We start from the raw sequence: 17519 nt of genomic DNA on the forward strand, positions 1-17519 counted from the left end.
TGATAACATAATTTCGTATCTCCATGCTAAATTTCAACCCCTTCATCTCAGTGTTTGAAGTTTTACAACATCTGGCAAGCATTACAGTTCTTCACATAAAAAGTCTCTCACCTTCACACACACGTCGACACCCAACTTGCTCCACTATACACTTCCCAGTCCTGCTACAGATTATGCAAGGCGTGAGGACGGCCAGACAGCTGGGGTTTGAATTAGCAATGGGTACTGCACATGTGTTTTTTTTTCTTTACATTAATACAGCTAGGATCAGATTTTTACAGTGTACAGTAGAGCTAGAGGAACCATGAAATCACATGCTCATGGCTCTTGACGAAGAAAGGTCAGGATCCCCATCCACTTCGCTTCCTGCTCCGTCTCCCATTGCCTGCAGCATTTTTAGTCCATGAAATATTACTCGCAGCAAATGATTGATATTACCAATATCACAAGGCAAGCTGATTGAGGTTGGCAATTCCCACCTTTATCTGGGATAGATAACGATCAAATGCACCATCGCCGTAAAGGATCTTAGCTCCACAGCCAGGTCGGTTCACCAATCCTACTGCACCTTCATCTACAACCACTGCGTCAATTCGCTTCTCTCCAGATTTTGTATCTGGAATCTGCAAGGCAGTCACAAATTCATGAATATATGGTATGAATGCCAGCTCCATTGAGTTTGTGTGTAAGTTCAAGGAAAAGGAATACAAAGTTGCTATCGGACGAACCTCATACATGGAATCCATGAGAATATTCTCAAGGATAGTCCTTAAGCCCCGTGCACCTGTATTTTTGCACATTGCCTTCTGGGCAATTATTCTTAGTGCAGCATCCGTGAAGTGAAGCTTAACCTGAAAGCCAACAGTGTGAGAAGCGCCAGATAACACTTGCATGTTTCCAATGAAAATATACTCACATTATTCATGCTGAACAACTTCTTGAATTGTTTACCTAGAGCATTCTTTGGCTCGGTGAGAACCTAGCAGTACATTTATTGTATTAGCCATCAATTATAAGTTCAATAACAATCATATAGAAATATGTTTTCCACCTAATAGGATATTTTTCCTCCTACAGATCTACCTGAACAAGTTGGTCCTCATTTAGTGCTGCCAAGCTGACAAGGATAGGAAAACGTCCAATGAACTCCGGAATGAGTCCATATGCTATAAGATCACTGCTCTCAACCTGAAAACAAAACCAAATAAAAAACACTTTAGCTTTTACAGAGCAAATGCATTCACATTCTCCCTGAAACAAAGCTTCCAAAAATAGCTGGCTCCTGGACTCTGGTACTCACTGATTCTAACAAGGACGATGTCACTTGAGCACTTGAAATACCACTAGTCCTCATGCTTGCACGGACAGGTGCCCCAAATCCAATAGAAGAATCCTGCCGCCTATTTACACAAAAAGGGGGTGGGATGCCCCTTAGATGAAGACTGACAGGAAACACCAGAGATAGCAACTTTGAAACAGGTAAAAACAATGGTACCTCTCTGATATAGTTTTCTCCAAGTCAATAAAAGCACCCCCACATATAAACAGAATATCCTTCGTATCTATCTGTATGGCATGCAGAATAGAGAATTAAAGCTCAGCCATGATTACATTACCTTAAACAAGGAAGGCCTTGAAAAGTGGATCATGGTTTAGATGGTACTAGAAGGCAATTAGAAAAATGAAGTTAATATGACATTTGTGGTGCAAAAAGTGGTGGCACTTGGAGCAAGCTGTGGGGTTCCAACCACACAGATTTCGTACAAACATAGTATTACAACAAACAAACAAACAACAACAAAGCCTTTAGTCCCAAACAAGTTGGGGTAGGCTAGAGGTGAATCACATAAGATCTCGCGACCAACTCATGGCTATGGCACATGGATAGCAAGCTTCCACGCACCCCTGTCCATAGCTAGTTCTCTGGTGATACTCCAATCCTTCAGGTCCCTCTTAACGGACTCCTCCCATGTCAAATTCGGTCTACCCCGACCTCTCTTGACATCTCCGCACGCTTTAGACGTCCACTATGCACTGGAGCTTCTGGAGGCCTGCGCTGAATATGCCCAAACCATCTCAGACGATGTTGGACAAGCTTCTCTTAAATTGGTGCTACCCCAACTCTATCTTGTATATCATCATTCCGGACTCTATCCTTTCTCGTGTGGCCACACATCCATCTCAACATACGCATCTCCGCCACACCTAATTGTTTGAACATGTCGCCTTTTAGTCGGCCAACACTCAGCGCCATACAACATTGCGGGTCGAACAGCCGTCCTGTAGAACTTGCCTTTTAGCTTTTGTGGCACTCTCTTGTCACAGAGAATGCCAGAAGCTTGGCGCCACTTCATCCATCCGACTTTGATTTGATGGTTCACATCTTCATCAATACCCCCATCCTCCTGCAGCATTGACCCCAAATATCGAAAGGTGTCCTTCTAAGGTACCACCTGCTTACCAAGGCTAACCTCCTCCTCCTCACACCTAGTACTAAAACCGCACATCATGTACTCGGTTTTAGTCCTACTAAGCCTATACCCTTTCGATTCCAAGGTTTGTCTCCATAACTCTAACTTCCTATCTACCCCCGTCCGACTATCGTCAACTAGCACCACATCATCCGCAAAGAGCATACACCATGGGATATCTCCTTGCATATCCCTTGTGACCTCATCCATCACCAAGGCAAAAAGATAAGGGCTCGAAGCTGACGCCTGGTGCAGTCCTATCTTAATCGGGAAGTCATCAGTGTCGACATCACTTGTTCGAACACTTGTCACAACATTATCATACATGTCCTTGATGAGGGTAATGTACTTTGCTGGGACTTTGTGTTTCTCCAAGGCCCACTACATGACATTCCGCGGTATCTTATCATAGGCCTTCTCCAAGTCAATGAACACCATATGCAAGTCCTTTTGCTCCCTGTATCTCTCCATAAGAGCTCAATGACTCTCTCCCATAGCTTCATTGTATGGCTCATCAGCTTAATTCCCCGGTAATTAGTACAACTCTGAACATCCCCCTTGTTCTTGAAGATTGGTACTAATATACTCCGTCTCCATTCTTCTGGCATCTTGTTTGCCTGAAAAATGAGGTTGAAAAGCTTGGTTAGCCATACTATTGCTATGTCCCCGAGGCCTTTCCACACCTCAATGGGGATGCAATCAGGGCCCATCGCCTTGCCTCCTTTCATCCTTTTTAAAGCCTCCTTGACCTCAGACTCCTGGATTCACCGCACAAAACGCATGCTGGTCTCATTAAAGGAGTCGTCCAGTTCAATGGTAGAACTCTCATTCTCTCCATTGAACAGCTTGTCGAAGTTCTCCCGCCGTCTATGCTTAATCTCCTCGTCCTTCACCAAGAGTTGGTCTGCTCCGTCCTTGATTTATTTGACTTGGCCAATATCCCTCGTCTTCCTCTCTCGGATCTTGGCCATCTTATAGATGTCCCTTTCGCCTTCCTTCGTGCCTAACCGTTGGTAGAGGTCCTCATATGCCCGACCGCTCGCTTCACTGACAGCTCGCTTTGCGGCCTTCTTCGCCATCTTGTACTTCTCTATGTTGTCCGCACTCCTATCCAGGTGTAGGCGTCTGAAGCAATCTTTCTTCTCTTTAATCGCCTTCTGGACAACATCATTCCATCACCAGGTATCCTTATCTCTGCTTCTCCTTCCCTTGGACACTCCAAACTCCTCCGAGGCCACCCTGCGAATGCCAGTCGCCATCTTCATCCACACATTGTCCGCGTCCCCTCCTTCCTCCCAAGGCCCCCTTAATGACCCTCTCCTTGAACGCCTGAGCTACCTACCCCTTGAGCTTCCACCACTTTGTTCTAGCGACTTTGGCACGTTTATGCCGCTGGACACGAATCCGAAAGCGGAAGTCAGCAACCACCAGCTTATGCTGAGGTACAACACTCTCCAGGTATCACCTTACAGTCTAGGCACGCATGCCTATCTTCTCTTCTCGAGAGGATGAAATCAATCTGGCTAGAGTGTTGGCCACTACTAGAAGTCACCAGATGTGATTCTCTCTTTCTAAAGAGGGTGTTAGCTACAATCATGTCGTAGGCTAGAGGAAAGCTTAAGACATCTTCGCCTTCTTGATTCCTGATGCCATAACCAAAGCCCCCATGCGCCCATTCAAAACCTGTGTTAGATGTACCCACGTGGCCATTGAGGTCTCCTCCTATGAAGAGCTTCTCGCCAATCGGTACACTCCTAACCATGTCTTCCAGGCCTTCCAAGAACTCCCTCTTGGTGTTCTCATTGTGGCCTACTTGCGGGGCATACGCGTTGATAACATTGAGAACTAAGTCCCCAACTACCAGCCTGACCAGGATAATCCGTCTCTTGATGTCTACCACTCCATACTTGAGGCTCTTGTTGATCAAGATGCCTACGCCATTTCTGTTTCCAGCTTGAAGCCGGTATCCTCCACCTCCTTCGCCTTCTGTCCCCTCCATTTGGTTTCTTGGACGCAAAGGATATCAACACCTCTCCTCACCGCTGCATCAACTAGCTCTCGAAGCTTCCCTGTCAGAGATCCTACGTTCCAACTACCTAAGCGAATCCTCCTAGGCTCGGTTAGCTTCCTTACCCTTCGCACTCGTCGAGTCAAATGCGAAGACCCTTGCTCATTTTCCACTACATCTGGGCGCCAATGTAGCGCGCCACTAAGGATGCGACGACCCGATCCTCGCTCACTTGCCACCGTATCCGGATCAAGATACGGCGCGCCGCCAGGGAGGTGACGGCCCGGCCCTTGCCCATTTTCCACCACACCCGGGTTATGATGTGGAGCGTCGCTGAGAGGGTTACGCCCCAAACAAAAATCCAAATAAACATAGTATTACAAATAGCATTAATCTCTAGAAGTTACTAACACCACATGTCCTAGCTCCTGCCTCCTGGCACCGCCACTGGGTGTAAAGAAACAATACGATACATGTATAAAGCAGCACGGTATGCATTCATAACAAATAAGTTCTCTTTTCTACGAAGGACTAGTATGATGATAAGGTCACATAATTCCATATTTTTCTCTATTTTTGCTACCATTCAGGACACAGGTACTGGCGGTGTGATACTGTAGTTCTTCAGGCAAAATGTATACCATGCACACTTTCTTTGGGAAGAATGTCATATACAAATTGTGCTGACGGTACCTGTATATTATCGCCACGAGGATGCTTCCTTGCTCCTTTCTCAGGGACATTGACTATCTAAACATGACCACATTAGAAAAATATATTAAAAGGCATCCATATGTAGAGACAATTATCAAGAAATGATCTTATCTTTTACCAAGAATCATAGTACCCCAGAAAGATCGCACGATATCAATGAAGCAAATGAGTTACTTTTTAGTGCATAGTAGGATTAATGTAAAACAAAACTATGATGCCTCAAACCAATACATTTGCAAATCCAATAATGACATCACTATAAAAGCTCCAAAATGCAAGCTCACAATACACAGCACAAAAGAAAGAAAATGCATGAATAGAACTAGGTATAGCATTCAGCCACCACTACAAATTTCAGTCTTTTTAGAGATTTCAGTAAGGACTGCGGATGTATATAGACATATTTTAGAGTGTAGATTCACTCATTTTGCTCCATATGTAGTCCGCATTGGAATCTCTAAAAAGACTTATATTTAGGAACGGAGGGAGTATTAATCTACGAATGATATACATTTTAATCCTAGTGGCAGCCAATATCTGCTTGCAAACGTTCGAACTTACAATTTATAAACATGCTGCTTCATCGGAAGGTCAATGAAGATGACTCACCGTGCCTTCGAGCATTTTCAACAAAGCCTGCTGAACACCTTCGCCTGATACATCTCTACTGATGTTAAGGCTCTCAGCCTGCATGTTGAATGCACCCAACTGATTAACGATTCCCATACCAAGGAAAAATGTTCAACAGAAGTTAATTTGGACAGACCTTCTTAGTGATCTTATCAACTTCATCAATGTACACCATCCCTTGTTGTGCTGCTTGCACATTAAAATCTGCCACCTAGTTAATGTTCAAATATAAGACCCAGAGTTCACTTTCAAGGACTCATAGTGAGAAGTCAACTAGTAGCTCCTATTTGTTTAAATATATGTGCAATCAAAAACCATACCGTAAGTAACTTGTACAATATAGATTCTACATCTTCTCCTACATACCCTGCCTGCAGGAAGTTGAAAAATAAAGCCTTAGTGTCTGAACAAAGGAGAGAGAGAGAGAGAGAGAGAGAGAGAGAGAGAGAGAGAGAGATTCACTTAAAAATATGCCTAAAGGAATCAGGTGACGGCAGTTAATCATTTTTTATTAGTTGAATCGCTCACAAAGAAATGAAGTAGGCATCTTGATCAACAAGAGAGTAGTAGACGTCATGGTTAGGAGTGTACCTATTAGTGAGAAGCCCTTCATAGGAGGAGCCCTAAATGGCCACATGGGTACATCTAACACAGGTTTTGAAGGGGTGTAGGGGGGCTTTGGCTATGGCATCAGGAATCAAGAAGAAGATGTCTTAAGCTTCGCTCTAGCCTACGACATGATTCTAGCTAACACCCTCTTAAAAAAGAGATAATCCCATCTAGTGACTTTTAGTGGTGGTGAACACTCTAGCCAGATTGATTTCGTCCTCTCGAGAAGAGAAGGCATGCATGCTTTACTAGATTTTAAGGTGATACCTGAAGAGAGTGTTGTCCCTCACATAAGCTTTAGGTGGCTGACTTCCGCTTTTGGATTCGTGTAGCAGGATAAGCGCCCCAAGCCGCTAGAACTAAGTGGTGGAAGCTCAAGGGGGAGGCGGCTCAGGCTTTTGAGAGGGTTATTAAGGAGGGCCCTTGGGAGGAAGGAGGTGATGTAGATGGCGACTTGCATTCGTAAGGTGGCTTCAAAGGAGTTTGGGGTGACCAGAGGAAGTAGAAGCGAAGCTAAAGGTACCTGGCGGTGGAAGGCTATTAAGGAGAATAAAGACTGTTTCAGATGCCTACACCTGGATAGGAGTGCAGACAACAGAGAAGTACAAGGCGGCAAAGAAGGCTGCAAAACGAGCAGTGAGTGAAGCAAGGGATCGGGCGTATGAGAACCTGAAGCAGCACAAGGTTGTGAGGAGCAACTCCACTTGCTGCTACAAAGTGAACAGCACTAGTGTTGAACGAACTACTTCAACGTGTTGCGCTACATATTGCTCTAGAGGAGAATATAGGACAATATGGCAGCAGGAGTTCAATCCAAAACTCCTAGAGCACAAGATCTAGTCCAAGATCTAGATAAGAACACCCAGTTCTGTTATAGGTAGTGGGGTACATAGTCTGGTTACAAACTAGAGGTGAGGACCTCTGTTTATAGGGCTTTGGGAAGCCCTGACATCTCACTTCTACTTATAGCTAGAACACTCTAGAAAACATTACAAGATTCACCATTCTCCTCATAGCTAGAAGACTAGAAAACAGTAGCTAGGGTTAAGAAAGAAAAAAAAACTAGACTAGAGTAGAAGTATCTAGAAGTAGCCAAACAGATTTGACATATGATTTTTTTCCTCCTCTGTTGTTCCCCATCAGGACCTCTACCAGCACTTAGACACAAAGGAAGGCGAAAAGGACATCTATAAGATGGCCAAGATCCGAGAGAGGAAGATGAGGGATGTCAACCAAGTGAAATGCATCAAGGACGGAGCAGGTTGGCTCATGGTGAAGGACGAGGAGATCAAGCATAGATGGCGGGAGTACTTCGACAAGATGTTCAATTGAGAGAATGAGAGCTCTACCATTGAGCTGGACGACTCCTTTGATGATACCAGCAGGCGTTTTGTGCGACGAATTCAGAAGTGAATCCAAGAGTTTGAGGTCAGGGAGGCTTTAAAAAGGATGAGAGGAGGCAAGGCGATGGGCCCTGATTGTATCCCCATTGAGATGTGGAGAGGCCTTGGAGACATAGCGATAGTATGGCTAACTAATCTTTTCAACCTCATTTTTCAGGCAAACAAGATGCTAGAAGAATGAAGGTGGAGTATATTAGTACTGATCTTCAAGAACAAGGAGGATGTTCAAAGTTATACTAATCACCATGAAATTAAGCTGATGAGCCATAATGAAGATATGGGAGAAGAGTCATTGAGCACCGCTTAAGAGGAATGCCAAGCGTACCAAAAATCAGTTTGGTTTCATGCCGGGAGGTTGACCATGGAAACCATTTCCTTGGTAAGACAACTTAGGGAGAGATATAGGGAGCAAAAGAAGGACCTGTGTATAGTGTTCGTTGACTTGGAGAAGGCCTACGATAAGATACTGCGAAATGTCATGTTGTGGGCCCTGTAGAAACACAAATCCCAACAAAGTACATACCCTCATCAAGGACATGTATGATAATGTTGTGAAAAGTGTTCAAACAAGTGATGGCAACACCGATGAGTTTTCGATTAAGATAGGACTGCACCAATGGTCAACTTTGAGACCTTATGTTTTTGCCTTGGTGGTGGATGAGGTCAACAAAGATATACAAGGAGATATCCCATGGTGTATGCTCTTTGAGGATGATGTGGTGCTAGTCGATGATGGTCAGACAGGGGTTAATAGAAAGTTAGAGCTATGGAGACAAACTTTGGAATCAATAGGTTTTAGGCTTAGTAGAACTAAAACCGACTATATGAGGTGCAGTTTCAGTACTATACATTATTATGCACTTAAAATATCCTCCAGAATGTAAACATTAGTGAATAGTGAACCACTTGCCTGGGTCAATGTTGTTGCATCAGCAATTACAAATGGCACATTCACAAACCGAGCTAATGTCTTTGCAAGCAAAGTTTTACCTGCGAAAAATATGAAGCATCCAAACAAAATACTACTGATGAGCGCTCTCTCTTTATTATAGTCCGTCCAACATAGAAGAAACCAGAATTCAGTTTATTCCAATCACAACAACTGAGGATAGTTGCAGATGCTACCTGAACCAGTAGGGCCCATTAACAGTATATTGCTTTTCTCTAGTTCAACATTGTCTTCACCATCAGCTTCTCCATCAGAACAACCCAAATCTGCTCCAGACCTAATGGTTTTAGCTTATACATCACATAATTAGTCGCTGAATGATATGCATGAGTTCTAATTTCTGTGGGTGCAGTAATAAATATTCTTACTCATTTCATAAACAAAACAAAAAGAAATGAGGTGGTACAATGGAACTGACCCTTTCTGTAGAGACTGATGGTATATACGTTTATAGTGGTTGTACACTGCAACAGATAGCACCTACAAATTTAAATGGTAATATCATATCAGAAAATCAAAGCTATGGAAGCGTTAGTGTCGAGTGTTGAGTACACAATACTAAGCAGGAGTACTTGAGCTTATCATGCTGATTATACTAAATCAATATCTAGGTGCCACCTTTGCCACTCAAGGCTAATATATCTTACAATTGAGAAAAACCACCCTTGGCAGTACAAATAGTTGATCGCCAAATCTCATCAACACTAGCTGTACTATATTGTGTATGGAACATTGGAACTTGCACTAGATTTGGTTAGATGGCACAGATCAAGGAAAGGTGCACCCAGGTCAAGGTTGATTGAAGGTGAAATCACCAGCGTTCTTGATCAGTTTTCCGTACAGCTTCTGTAGAAAACTGTTGGAGGTGGCAGACCTGTGGTTGAGCAAATCCACCTGGGTCTGTATCCATAGCAGCGCCAGAGACCGATTCTCCATGAGCACTACCAAGCTCTTGGCAGCCACTGGACGCAGAAAGATGAAGTGGTCGTCAATGCCGAGTTCATGCCTCCATGAGCAATCCTTGTCACTGGTGTCAGACAAGGAGAGAAACTAACGCCAAGGCCTCCCTAAAAGGATAAACCCTTCCTATCACCAAAGCATCCTTGCCGGTTTGGACCGCATTACTTTCGCCTCCAAGCTCTGCATCTCAATGGCTTGCTCAAGTTGTGCTCAAATGAAGCCACATCTCACAACTCCAGGCGTACATTGACCAAGTTGCCAAGGATCTAGACACCGCAGGCCTCTTTTTTTTTCGAGAAAACGCAAAGACTTTGCATTTCATTGCATTGAAAAAAGAGAGGGGTCATCAGTACAAGCCTCCGAGAGGGAGGGTTACAGATTCAAAACAAAAAAGGATCAGTGGACGTCCCAGGTGGTCAGTAAGACTACGCCTAGGCCTGTGGCTCCTGCTCTGACCCAAAGGGTCGCTTCCTCTCTAATTCTAGCCGTGAGTTCGGTAATGAAGGGCTGAGCGCCGTCGAAGACGCAGGCGTTCCTCTGCTTCCAGATCATCCAGGCCTACCGCACTAATGACCTGTGTTATGACCGGCATATTAGGGGCTTAGCCCAGTTAGTTGTGGCCCAGTTTATCTTATCGTTATTAGGGGCTTAGCCCAATTATCTTATTAGTATCCTCGTGTAAGGACCCGTTTTGGAATTAAGGCCTCCTTTGATTTGAAGGATTTTTCATAGGAAAAACGCAGGAATTCTCATTCCATAGGATTTGCTACTGTAGCAATGTTTGATTTGCAGGAACAAGTATGGAGGAATACTGTTGCAATCCAGAGAAACACTGTTGGTTTCCTGTGATTTCGCATGAAGTGAAACATTGAGTCAGACCTCTTTTTTACACAAAGACCGAGGCAAGAGGGACAAAGTTGCATACCAGCGCATGGTTTCTCTACTAAATAATGCATTCCTTTGATTTCAGTTCCTGCATTTCAAACGTTCCATTTGTTTCATATTCCTATACTTTCACTGTTTTTCAATCCTCTGTTTTACAACTGCAACCCTATAGATTTCCTGTATTCTTTCTATTCCAGTGTTTTTGCAATCCTGTGAATCAAAGAGGCCCTAAGCAAGAAGCAATCATATTTGCTCGGCTTCCTTAGGGAGCCGAGAGACCTAACCCTAGCCATCGCCCCTGCTCTCTCTCGCGCGCGCACGCAACGACGACGCCCCAGCGCCGGCGACCACGCCTTCCTCCACGCCATCCGTCCTTCCACCCCTACAACCTGAGACCACACCCTGGTAGGATCCGGTACCACAAATTCGGTATCAGATAGCTTCGATGCGATCATGTCCTCACCGCCGCCCACCCCGACCCTCTGGCTGCCGACCGCGACGACCGCCCCGATGGCCACCACGGCCAACGCCCCGCTCTTGCCGGTGCCGGTCACCTCCGCTGCGCCCGTCCCCATCGTCTTCACCCCAAAGGAGATGACGGCTGCCATCCGGGATCTCACCCAGGCGGTCACGGGCATCTACACGTTCCTCGCGAGATCCTATGGGCCGCAGCCGCCTGTGCCCTTCGCCACCGCCCCACCACCGCAGAAGCCGTCGTGGCAGCCGCCATCCTCGGCGACCCCCGTCGCCGCCGCCATCCTCGGCGACCGTGGCAGCCGCCACCAGCGACGAACCCCGGCGCCTCCACCATGCAGCAGGAGCAACAACTGCAGCCGCCGCCATCGGCGACCACGGCCCTGGACATCCCGGCGATGAGCCCGGGGGTGCCCATCCACCAGGTCCGGTTCCCCTCGTCGTCGTCTCCGTTACCGGCCTGGCTCGCTGGGTCCCTTGAGCCGGTCTACACGACGGCCTCAGTCGGGCTGCACGTGCTGCCCCCGCCGGCGACGCACCCGGCCATGCAGTTTGGCAGGTCCTCGGGCTCCGCCGAGCCCTTCATCAGCGTCGATGGGCCCCTGTTCCAGGGCGGCACCCTGATGCCCGCCTACTCGGCCCCGTCATCCTCGCTGCTCCGTGCTGACGAGGCGCACCCGCCCGTCGTCCAAGTCCAAACGCCGTCGAGATTCTCCAAGCTGGAGTTCATGACCTATGACGGCACCGTCGACCCCTTGAATTGGCTCAACCAATGCGACCAATTTTTCAGGAGACAGCGCACGCTCGCGTCCGACCGCACCTGGATCGCCTCGTATCATCTCCGAGGAGCCGCGCAGACGTGGTACTACGCCCTCGAACAGGACGAGGGCGGCATGCCACCATGGGAGCGCTTCCGCGATTTGTGCCTCTTGCGCTTCGGTCCGCCTATACGCGGGAGCCGTCTGGCAGAGCTTGGGCGTCTTTCGTTCCTCACCACGGTGCAAGACTTCGCCGACCGCTTCCAGGCACTGGCATGCCACGCCCCCGGCGTTTCGGCTCGTCAGCGGGCTGAGCTCTTCGTCGACGGCCTACCGGACCACATCCGCGTGGACGTGGAGATGCGCAGGCCACAGGACCTCTAGACGGCCATGTACTACGCCCGCGCGTTCTAGCGTCGCGCGGTCGCCATCCAGCAGGCGCCACCGCCCCGGGCCGCTGGACCGCCACCCTGGCCGGAAGTTCCCACGTAGGGTTGGCCTGCCCAGGCTTCCACGGCGCCCCTCGCCACAGCTGCGACACGCCCGTTTCGCCGGCTCACCCCGGCCAAGCAACTCGAGCGTCGCCGCCAAGGGTTATGCTTCAACTGCGACGAGCCCTACGTATCGGGCCACATCTGCCCACGACTCTTCTACCTGGAGGCTGCAGATTACATTAAGGAGGACCCCGCCGCCGCCGGGCTCGGCGACCAGCCCGCCCCAGTTGACGCGGAGGTGTTTGGCAACCGTTGATCTTCCCCGCCTTCCAGCTCGAGGACGAGTTGTTTGTGCAGGCAGGGAGAGATGTTATGACTGGCATATTAGGGGCTTAGCCCAGTTAGTTGTGGCCCAGATTATCTTATCATTATTAGGGGCTTAGCCCAATTATCTTATTAGGAGGATTATATAAACTCGTGTAAGGACCCGTTTTGGGATTAAGCAAGAAACAATCATATTTGCTCGGCTTCCTTAGGGAGTCGGGAGACCTAACCCTAGCCGCCGCCCCTGCTCTCTCTCACGCACGCAACAACGGCGCCCCAGCGCCGGCGACCACGCCATCCCTCCTTCCACCCCTACAACCTGAGACCACGCCCTGGTAGGGATCCAGTTACTACCAACCTGCTCCGCGATGGGCACGTTCCACACACCCGATTGAATCGCTCACTGGCTGGAATCCACATAAGAGCACTCTCATTAAGTTAATAGTTTGCCCTCAGCGTTAAGTAACCACTGGTGCTTTTTGAATTTGCATAAAAATAGTAGAAAAGCATACAAGGACTTCGCATTAGATCAATTGTGGGCTGTGGGTACGCAATATGTTTGGTTTCTTGTCATTGTTTCATGGTGTTCTTTTACGTGACGGGGAAAGTGACAACTTATTCCCCTTTTTGTTTGTGAAACCCTATTTATATCCTTTGAGCGCACTCCCATAACTAGCGATCACCTGGATCTCACCTTTGCTAGTGTGAATAAAAGCAGTACTAGCCATGAGACAAGTGTTATCAGATATCTTCAGGAGAAAACTAAACTAAACCAACACTCAAAACCCACGGATCAAACTCCATTTCCAATCGAATCATCTCAACTACATTAAGATTTTTTTTCTCGAATACACAGGAGAGTTGTGTACCATTGCATTTAGAATAAATGTACATACAAGCCCCACTAAACAGCTAAAACGGATGCGCTAGAAGCAAGAAAAAGACGACCCACACTCAAACCAAGACCACAACCAGGACTCTCCCATGATCAGTCTAAGGACCAAAGTTGTGCTTCATCTTTAATGGCCAGTAGCACCCCTTGGACACTGGGAACTCCCGTTGAAGACACAGTCATTTCGATGCTTCTAAATCATCCAAGCACAAAGAGTGATTAAGGATTTCCAACCACCCTGCATAGAACCTGCATAGAACCTGGCACCGTAGAGATGGTTCTAGGCCACCAAACAAATAAATGAGGAGAAGGTGATTGGGGCGTCAAGTCAGGGAGGCCAAGATGTCTGAACAGGAGGGATCAAGTCTCTTGCAAACACACAAGAGACAAGGATATGATGAATCGTATACTCTTCCTGCTCACAAAATGGGCAACAATCTGAAATGTGGCGAACCCCTCCGTTAAAGGCGGTCAGCTGTCCAGCACTTATTATGGGCAACCAACCACAAGAAGAAATGGCGTTTCTTAGGGGCACATGGCTTCCAAATCAACCTCCAATGTTCCAGACCAACTAAAACCAATAAAGAACACTTACGCTTTGCAAGCCGTTTTCACCGAATACTAACCATCTCCAGCAAATCTCCAAGAATGCTTATCTTGAATGTCATTCTGGATCTCCACTTCGGACACAAGATCCCATATATTTAAATATTCGGATAAGTAGCCACCAAGAGAGCACCTTGAATATCCTGCACCCAACAACGTCCCACCAGTGCATCATGAACTGTACGGCTATTAGCCCGATGCCCCGATGCTTTAGGGACAAGGGCAAAAAGGTGCAGAGCAAGATCAACATGGACTGCCCCTCCAACCATCCATGCAGAAAAGGGTGTTACGACCATCACCCACCACCGAGATAATAGCGGTGGAGAAGAGAGCCCAGATAAACCTTGGGATCAAGGCTCTCTTCTCCACCGCTAGTATAGTGTATCTGGTCCCAAGGTTTATCTAGTTGGGTTTTATGCACTCATAGCCGTCGCATCCGTGCCCAACCGCAAGTTTTAAATCAAGAATACCCAGACCTTTCGAGCTCCTTGGAAGGCAAACCATCAGCCATGCAATCAAACAATGACCAACTCTTGCCTCCTTCCTTCCTCTCCACAAGAAGCCCCTTCTGATTTTATCAATTGCCCTCAAAGCCCAATTTGGAAGATCCATGGCCATAGCCAAATACACAAACAAAGATGTGAAAATGACCTTACCCGCTCAGCTAGCCCGTGTCATGACTTCAACCTTCCATCCCGGGAGTTGATCAGCAATTCTATCAATGATAGGTTGAATTTGGATTGTTGTTAAGTTTTTGATGGACAAAAGGCCAATATATTTGCAAGGAAACTCTTTCACCTCAGAAGGCAAATGCTCCTGGACGACAGCCAAGTCGTCGACCGAACATTGGATTGGTATAGTACTAATCATCTGAATATTCGTCTTAAGACCATATGCACCCCCCAAGCACATGTAAAATATCCTTGATCAGCTCTGAATCTGAAGCCACCATTACAATAAGAAGCACCATGTCGTCAGCATAAAGAGAAACACGATGACGAAGTGGTCGGCTAGATAGGGGCTGCAGCAGCCATCATCCCTGGCCTTTTGAACCAAGCTATTGAGAGCGTCCATGACAAGGATGAACAACATTGGGGACATAGGGTCCCCTTGACAAAGGCCTCTCATATGCTGAATTACATCTCATGCAATGTGTTTGCCAAAAAGCTCCGATATACTAATAGTGTTCCTGCAAAAAATATACTAATAGGTGGGTAATCACAAGTCCTCAATCAGCAAAGCTGAGCCAATCGAAATAGGATTCTGTTGTGTAAAGATTGGATTTGGGTACCATATATAGTACAGCTGGACACAATGCTTGTACCTGTATTGATCTCCTTGTATGCCTATCGGCACTAAGCTGTATAAAAAACAACAGCTGCCCAAGATTGATCTGTGCTGAATCAGGTCAATATTTCTCTTCCTGTCTTCTATACATTGTTGTAAAACGTGGCGAACGGAATTCTGGTGTACATGTCGGGCTTCAGGCTGAGCTTGACAACGTGAGCTAGAGACTGGGGGCAGATTCATTGGCTCGTATTTAGAAGTAAAACGTGCAGTTGGGTGCATCCATCTGCCCAGCAAGAGGGAACGGGCACATTTTATGTACAGCGCTAATTGACCGTAAACAATGCAATCAATGATGGCAACAGCAGCAGAATTTCTCAGGCATGTATGTGTGCCACATGGCTCTCCTTGAGGGTGCTGAGGTATATAGTTTATGACAGAAAGGAGACTGCGTGTGTGTTGCCTAGGAAGACCGCACATAGGCTCTTGGTGACCGCATTATCCTTGCTCTGATACCATGAAAGAAGAAGTATTCAGCTGAACTTGATGATTTGTATTTTTCCTCATGGGGTAGTCTATAGAGATTAGAATAGAGCGAGGAGGAACAACATGCTCAACAACAATCTGTTGAGATCCTATTACAATAGAGCTAGAATAATGTATCTGCGTGTGAATGTAGCTGATGACCATGGGAAGCTGACGACTAGGGCTGGGTTAGTTCATTATCGTTACTTGGAACTACCACGGAACAGATGGTGTGTGAGAGGTGAGATTACCAGATTAACCTTCATTACTTTCAGTATAAGGTACCAATTCCACACCATTGATCTGCATATCCGTAAACTTCTCTAAAAGTGGTATATCGAAACAAAGGTTACTAAATTTTCTTTCATTATCATGCAATGGGTAAAATAGGTTAAATCTGTAAATTCAGATGTATCTTGGTGCAAAGGAAGAACACCCTCCTTGCATGCCATCATTTGATGGAGCTCAAAATTTCAAACTGCTTTTGCCATTACAAACCTCCCCTCTGTAGGCTTCTTACAACTCCCGCGGGTCAAAATAAGAAAAAAATAGGAAAGAACATAATTGTGTTCCCACGCGAGAGCAATGCCCCAAGTTTTAGCACAGCACAACTGGCACAAAAACTGTTGTGCTGAGTGCACTGAGAGGAGCACACGGACTAGGCATTAAAGACCTAGCATTTGGAATCAGCATTAAGAACCCAATACTTCCCACAAGCTGACCAAAAGCGGCAGCAAAATGCCATCTCTGATATAAACAGTAAATAAAACAGGTGAACGGGAGCATGATTACAGCAAAGAGTTGTATAGAATCCTCACCTTCTTGGCTCGGTCTTGCCCAATCACATACTTATCGAGCCCCTTGGAAATCTCCTTAGGTGTCGGGAAATCCTTCCCAAGGTTCGACCCGCCCCATCCGTCCTTTCCCCCTCCTCCCTCCTCGCCCCCACCGCCAGCAGCTCCTCCCCCGCCACCGCCTCCGGCTACGCGGACGACGTTAAGGCTAGGGTGGAACGGTGGCCCGGGCGGCACATGCACGGCCACGCCACTACCATCCCCATCGTCGCGCGAAGACGAGCTCGCACGGATGGCTTCCCAGGAGGAGGGGTCCCTGACCCTGACGCCGTCCGGGGGCAGGTCAGCCCGGACGCGGCCGATCTCGACGAAGGTGCCCTGAAGTGGCGCGAGGTGGTTGGGGTGGAAGAAGTAGGCGGTGCGGCAGTTGGGACAGAGGTTGAGCGTCTGATAGCCGCCGACAGCGGCGGGGGCTGAAGGGGGATGGGCGCGGTGGGAGAAGAGGATGTCCATGTGCTTGGAGCAGCGCGGGCAGTGGGCCTCCGCGCGGATACGCCGCGGCTCCGGCTCGTCGTTAGAGGAGGACGAGGAGGAGCCGCCCCCGGAGGAGGACGAGGGGCCCTCCCACTTGCGCCGATCCTGGAGGAGCCGGTGCGGTGGCGGGACCGCCGCGATGGCAGGGGAGCATTCGGCTGCGGTCAGGGTGGAGGCGGCGCGCGTGGCTGCGGCGGCGAGGCGCCTCCACCGGAGGAGGCCAGACATGGCGGAGGCGAGGAGCGCGTGCGGAGCTGCGGAT

The 17519-nt window shown here is 47.6% G+C and overlaps 1 protein-coding gene across 1 annotated transcript; it reads right to left on the reverse strand.

Annotated features, from left to right (window-relative positions):
* LOC119316808 (CLP protease regulatory subunit CLPX1, mitochondrial-like) lies at positions 1-17513 on the reverse strand. The gene is made up of 15 exons (XM_037591198.1): positions 16748-17513; positions 9203-9264; positions 8961-9061; positions 8746-8825; positions 6144-6194; positions 5960-6034; positions 5803-5880; positions 5173-5229; positions 1496-1566; positions 1301-1400; positions 1084-1188; positions 917-979; positions 729-851; positions 480-623; positions 1-385 (listed from the first exon to the last, which is right to left on the reverse strand). The coding sequence occupies exons 1-15, from the start codon at positions 17483-17485 to the stop codon at positions 311-313; spliced, it is 1923 nt and encodes a 640-aa protein (XP_037447095.1). The 5' UTR covers positions 17486-17513; the 3' UTR covers positions 1-310.
* Positions 17514-17519: the final 6 nt, after the last annotated feature.

The sequence above is a fragment of the Triticum dicoccoides genome, chromosome 6A (assembly GCF_002162155.2).
Source record: "Triticum dicoccoides isolate Atlit2015 ecotype Zavitan chromosome 6A, WEW_v2.0, whole genome shotgun sequence".
Lineage (NCBI taxonomy): Eukaryota > Viridiplantae > Streptophyta > Magnoliopsida > Poales > Poaceae > Triticum > Triticum dicoccoides.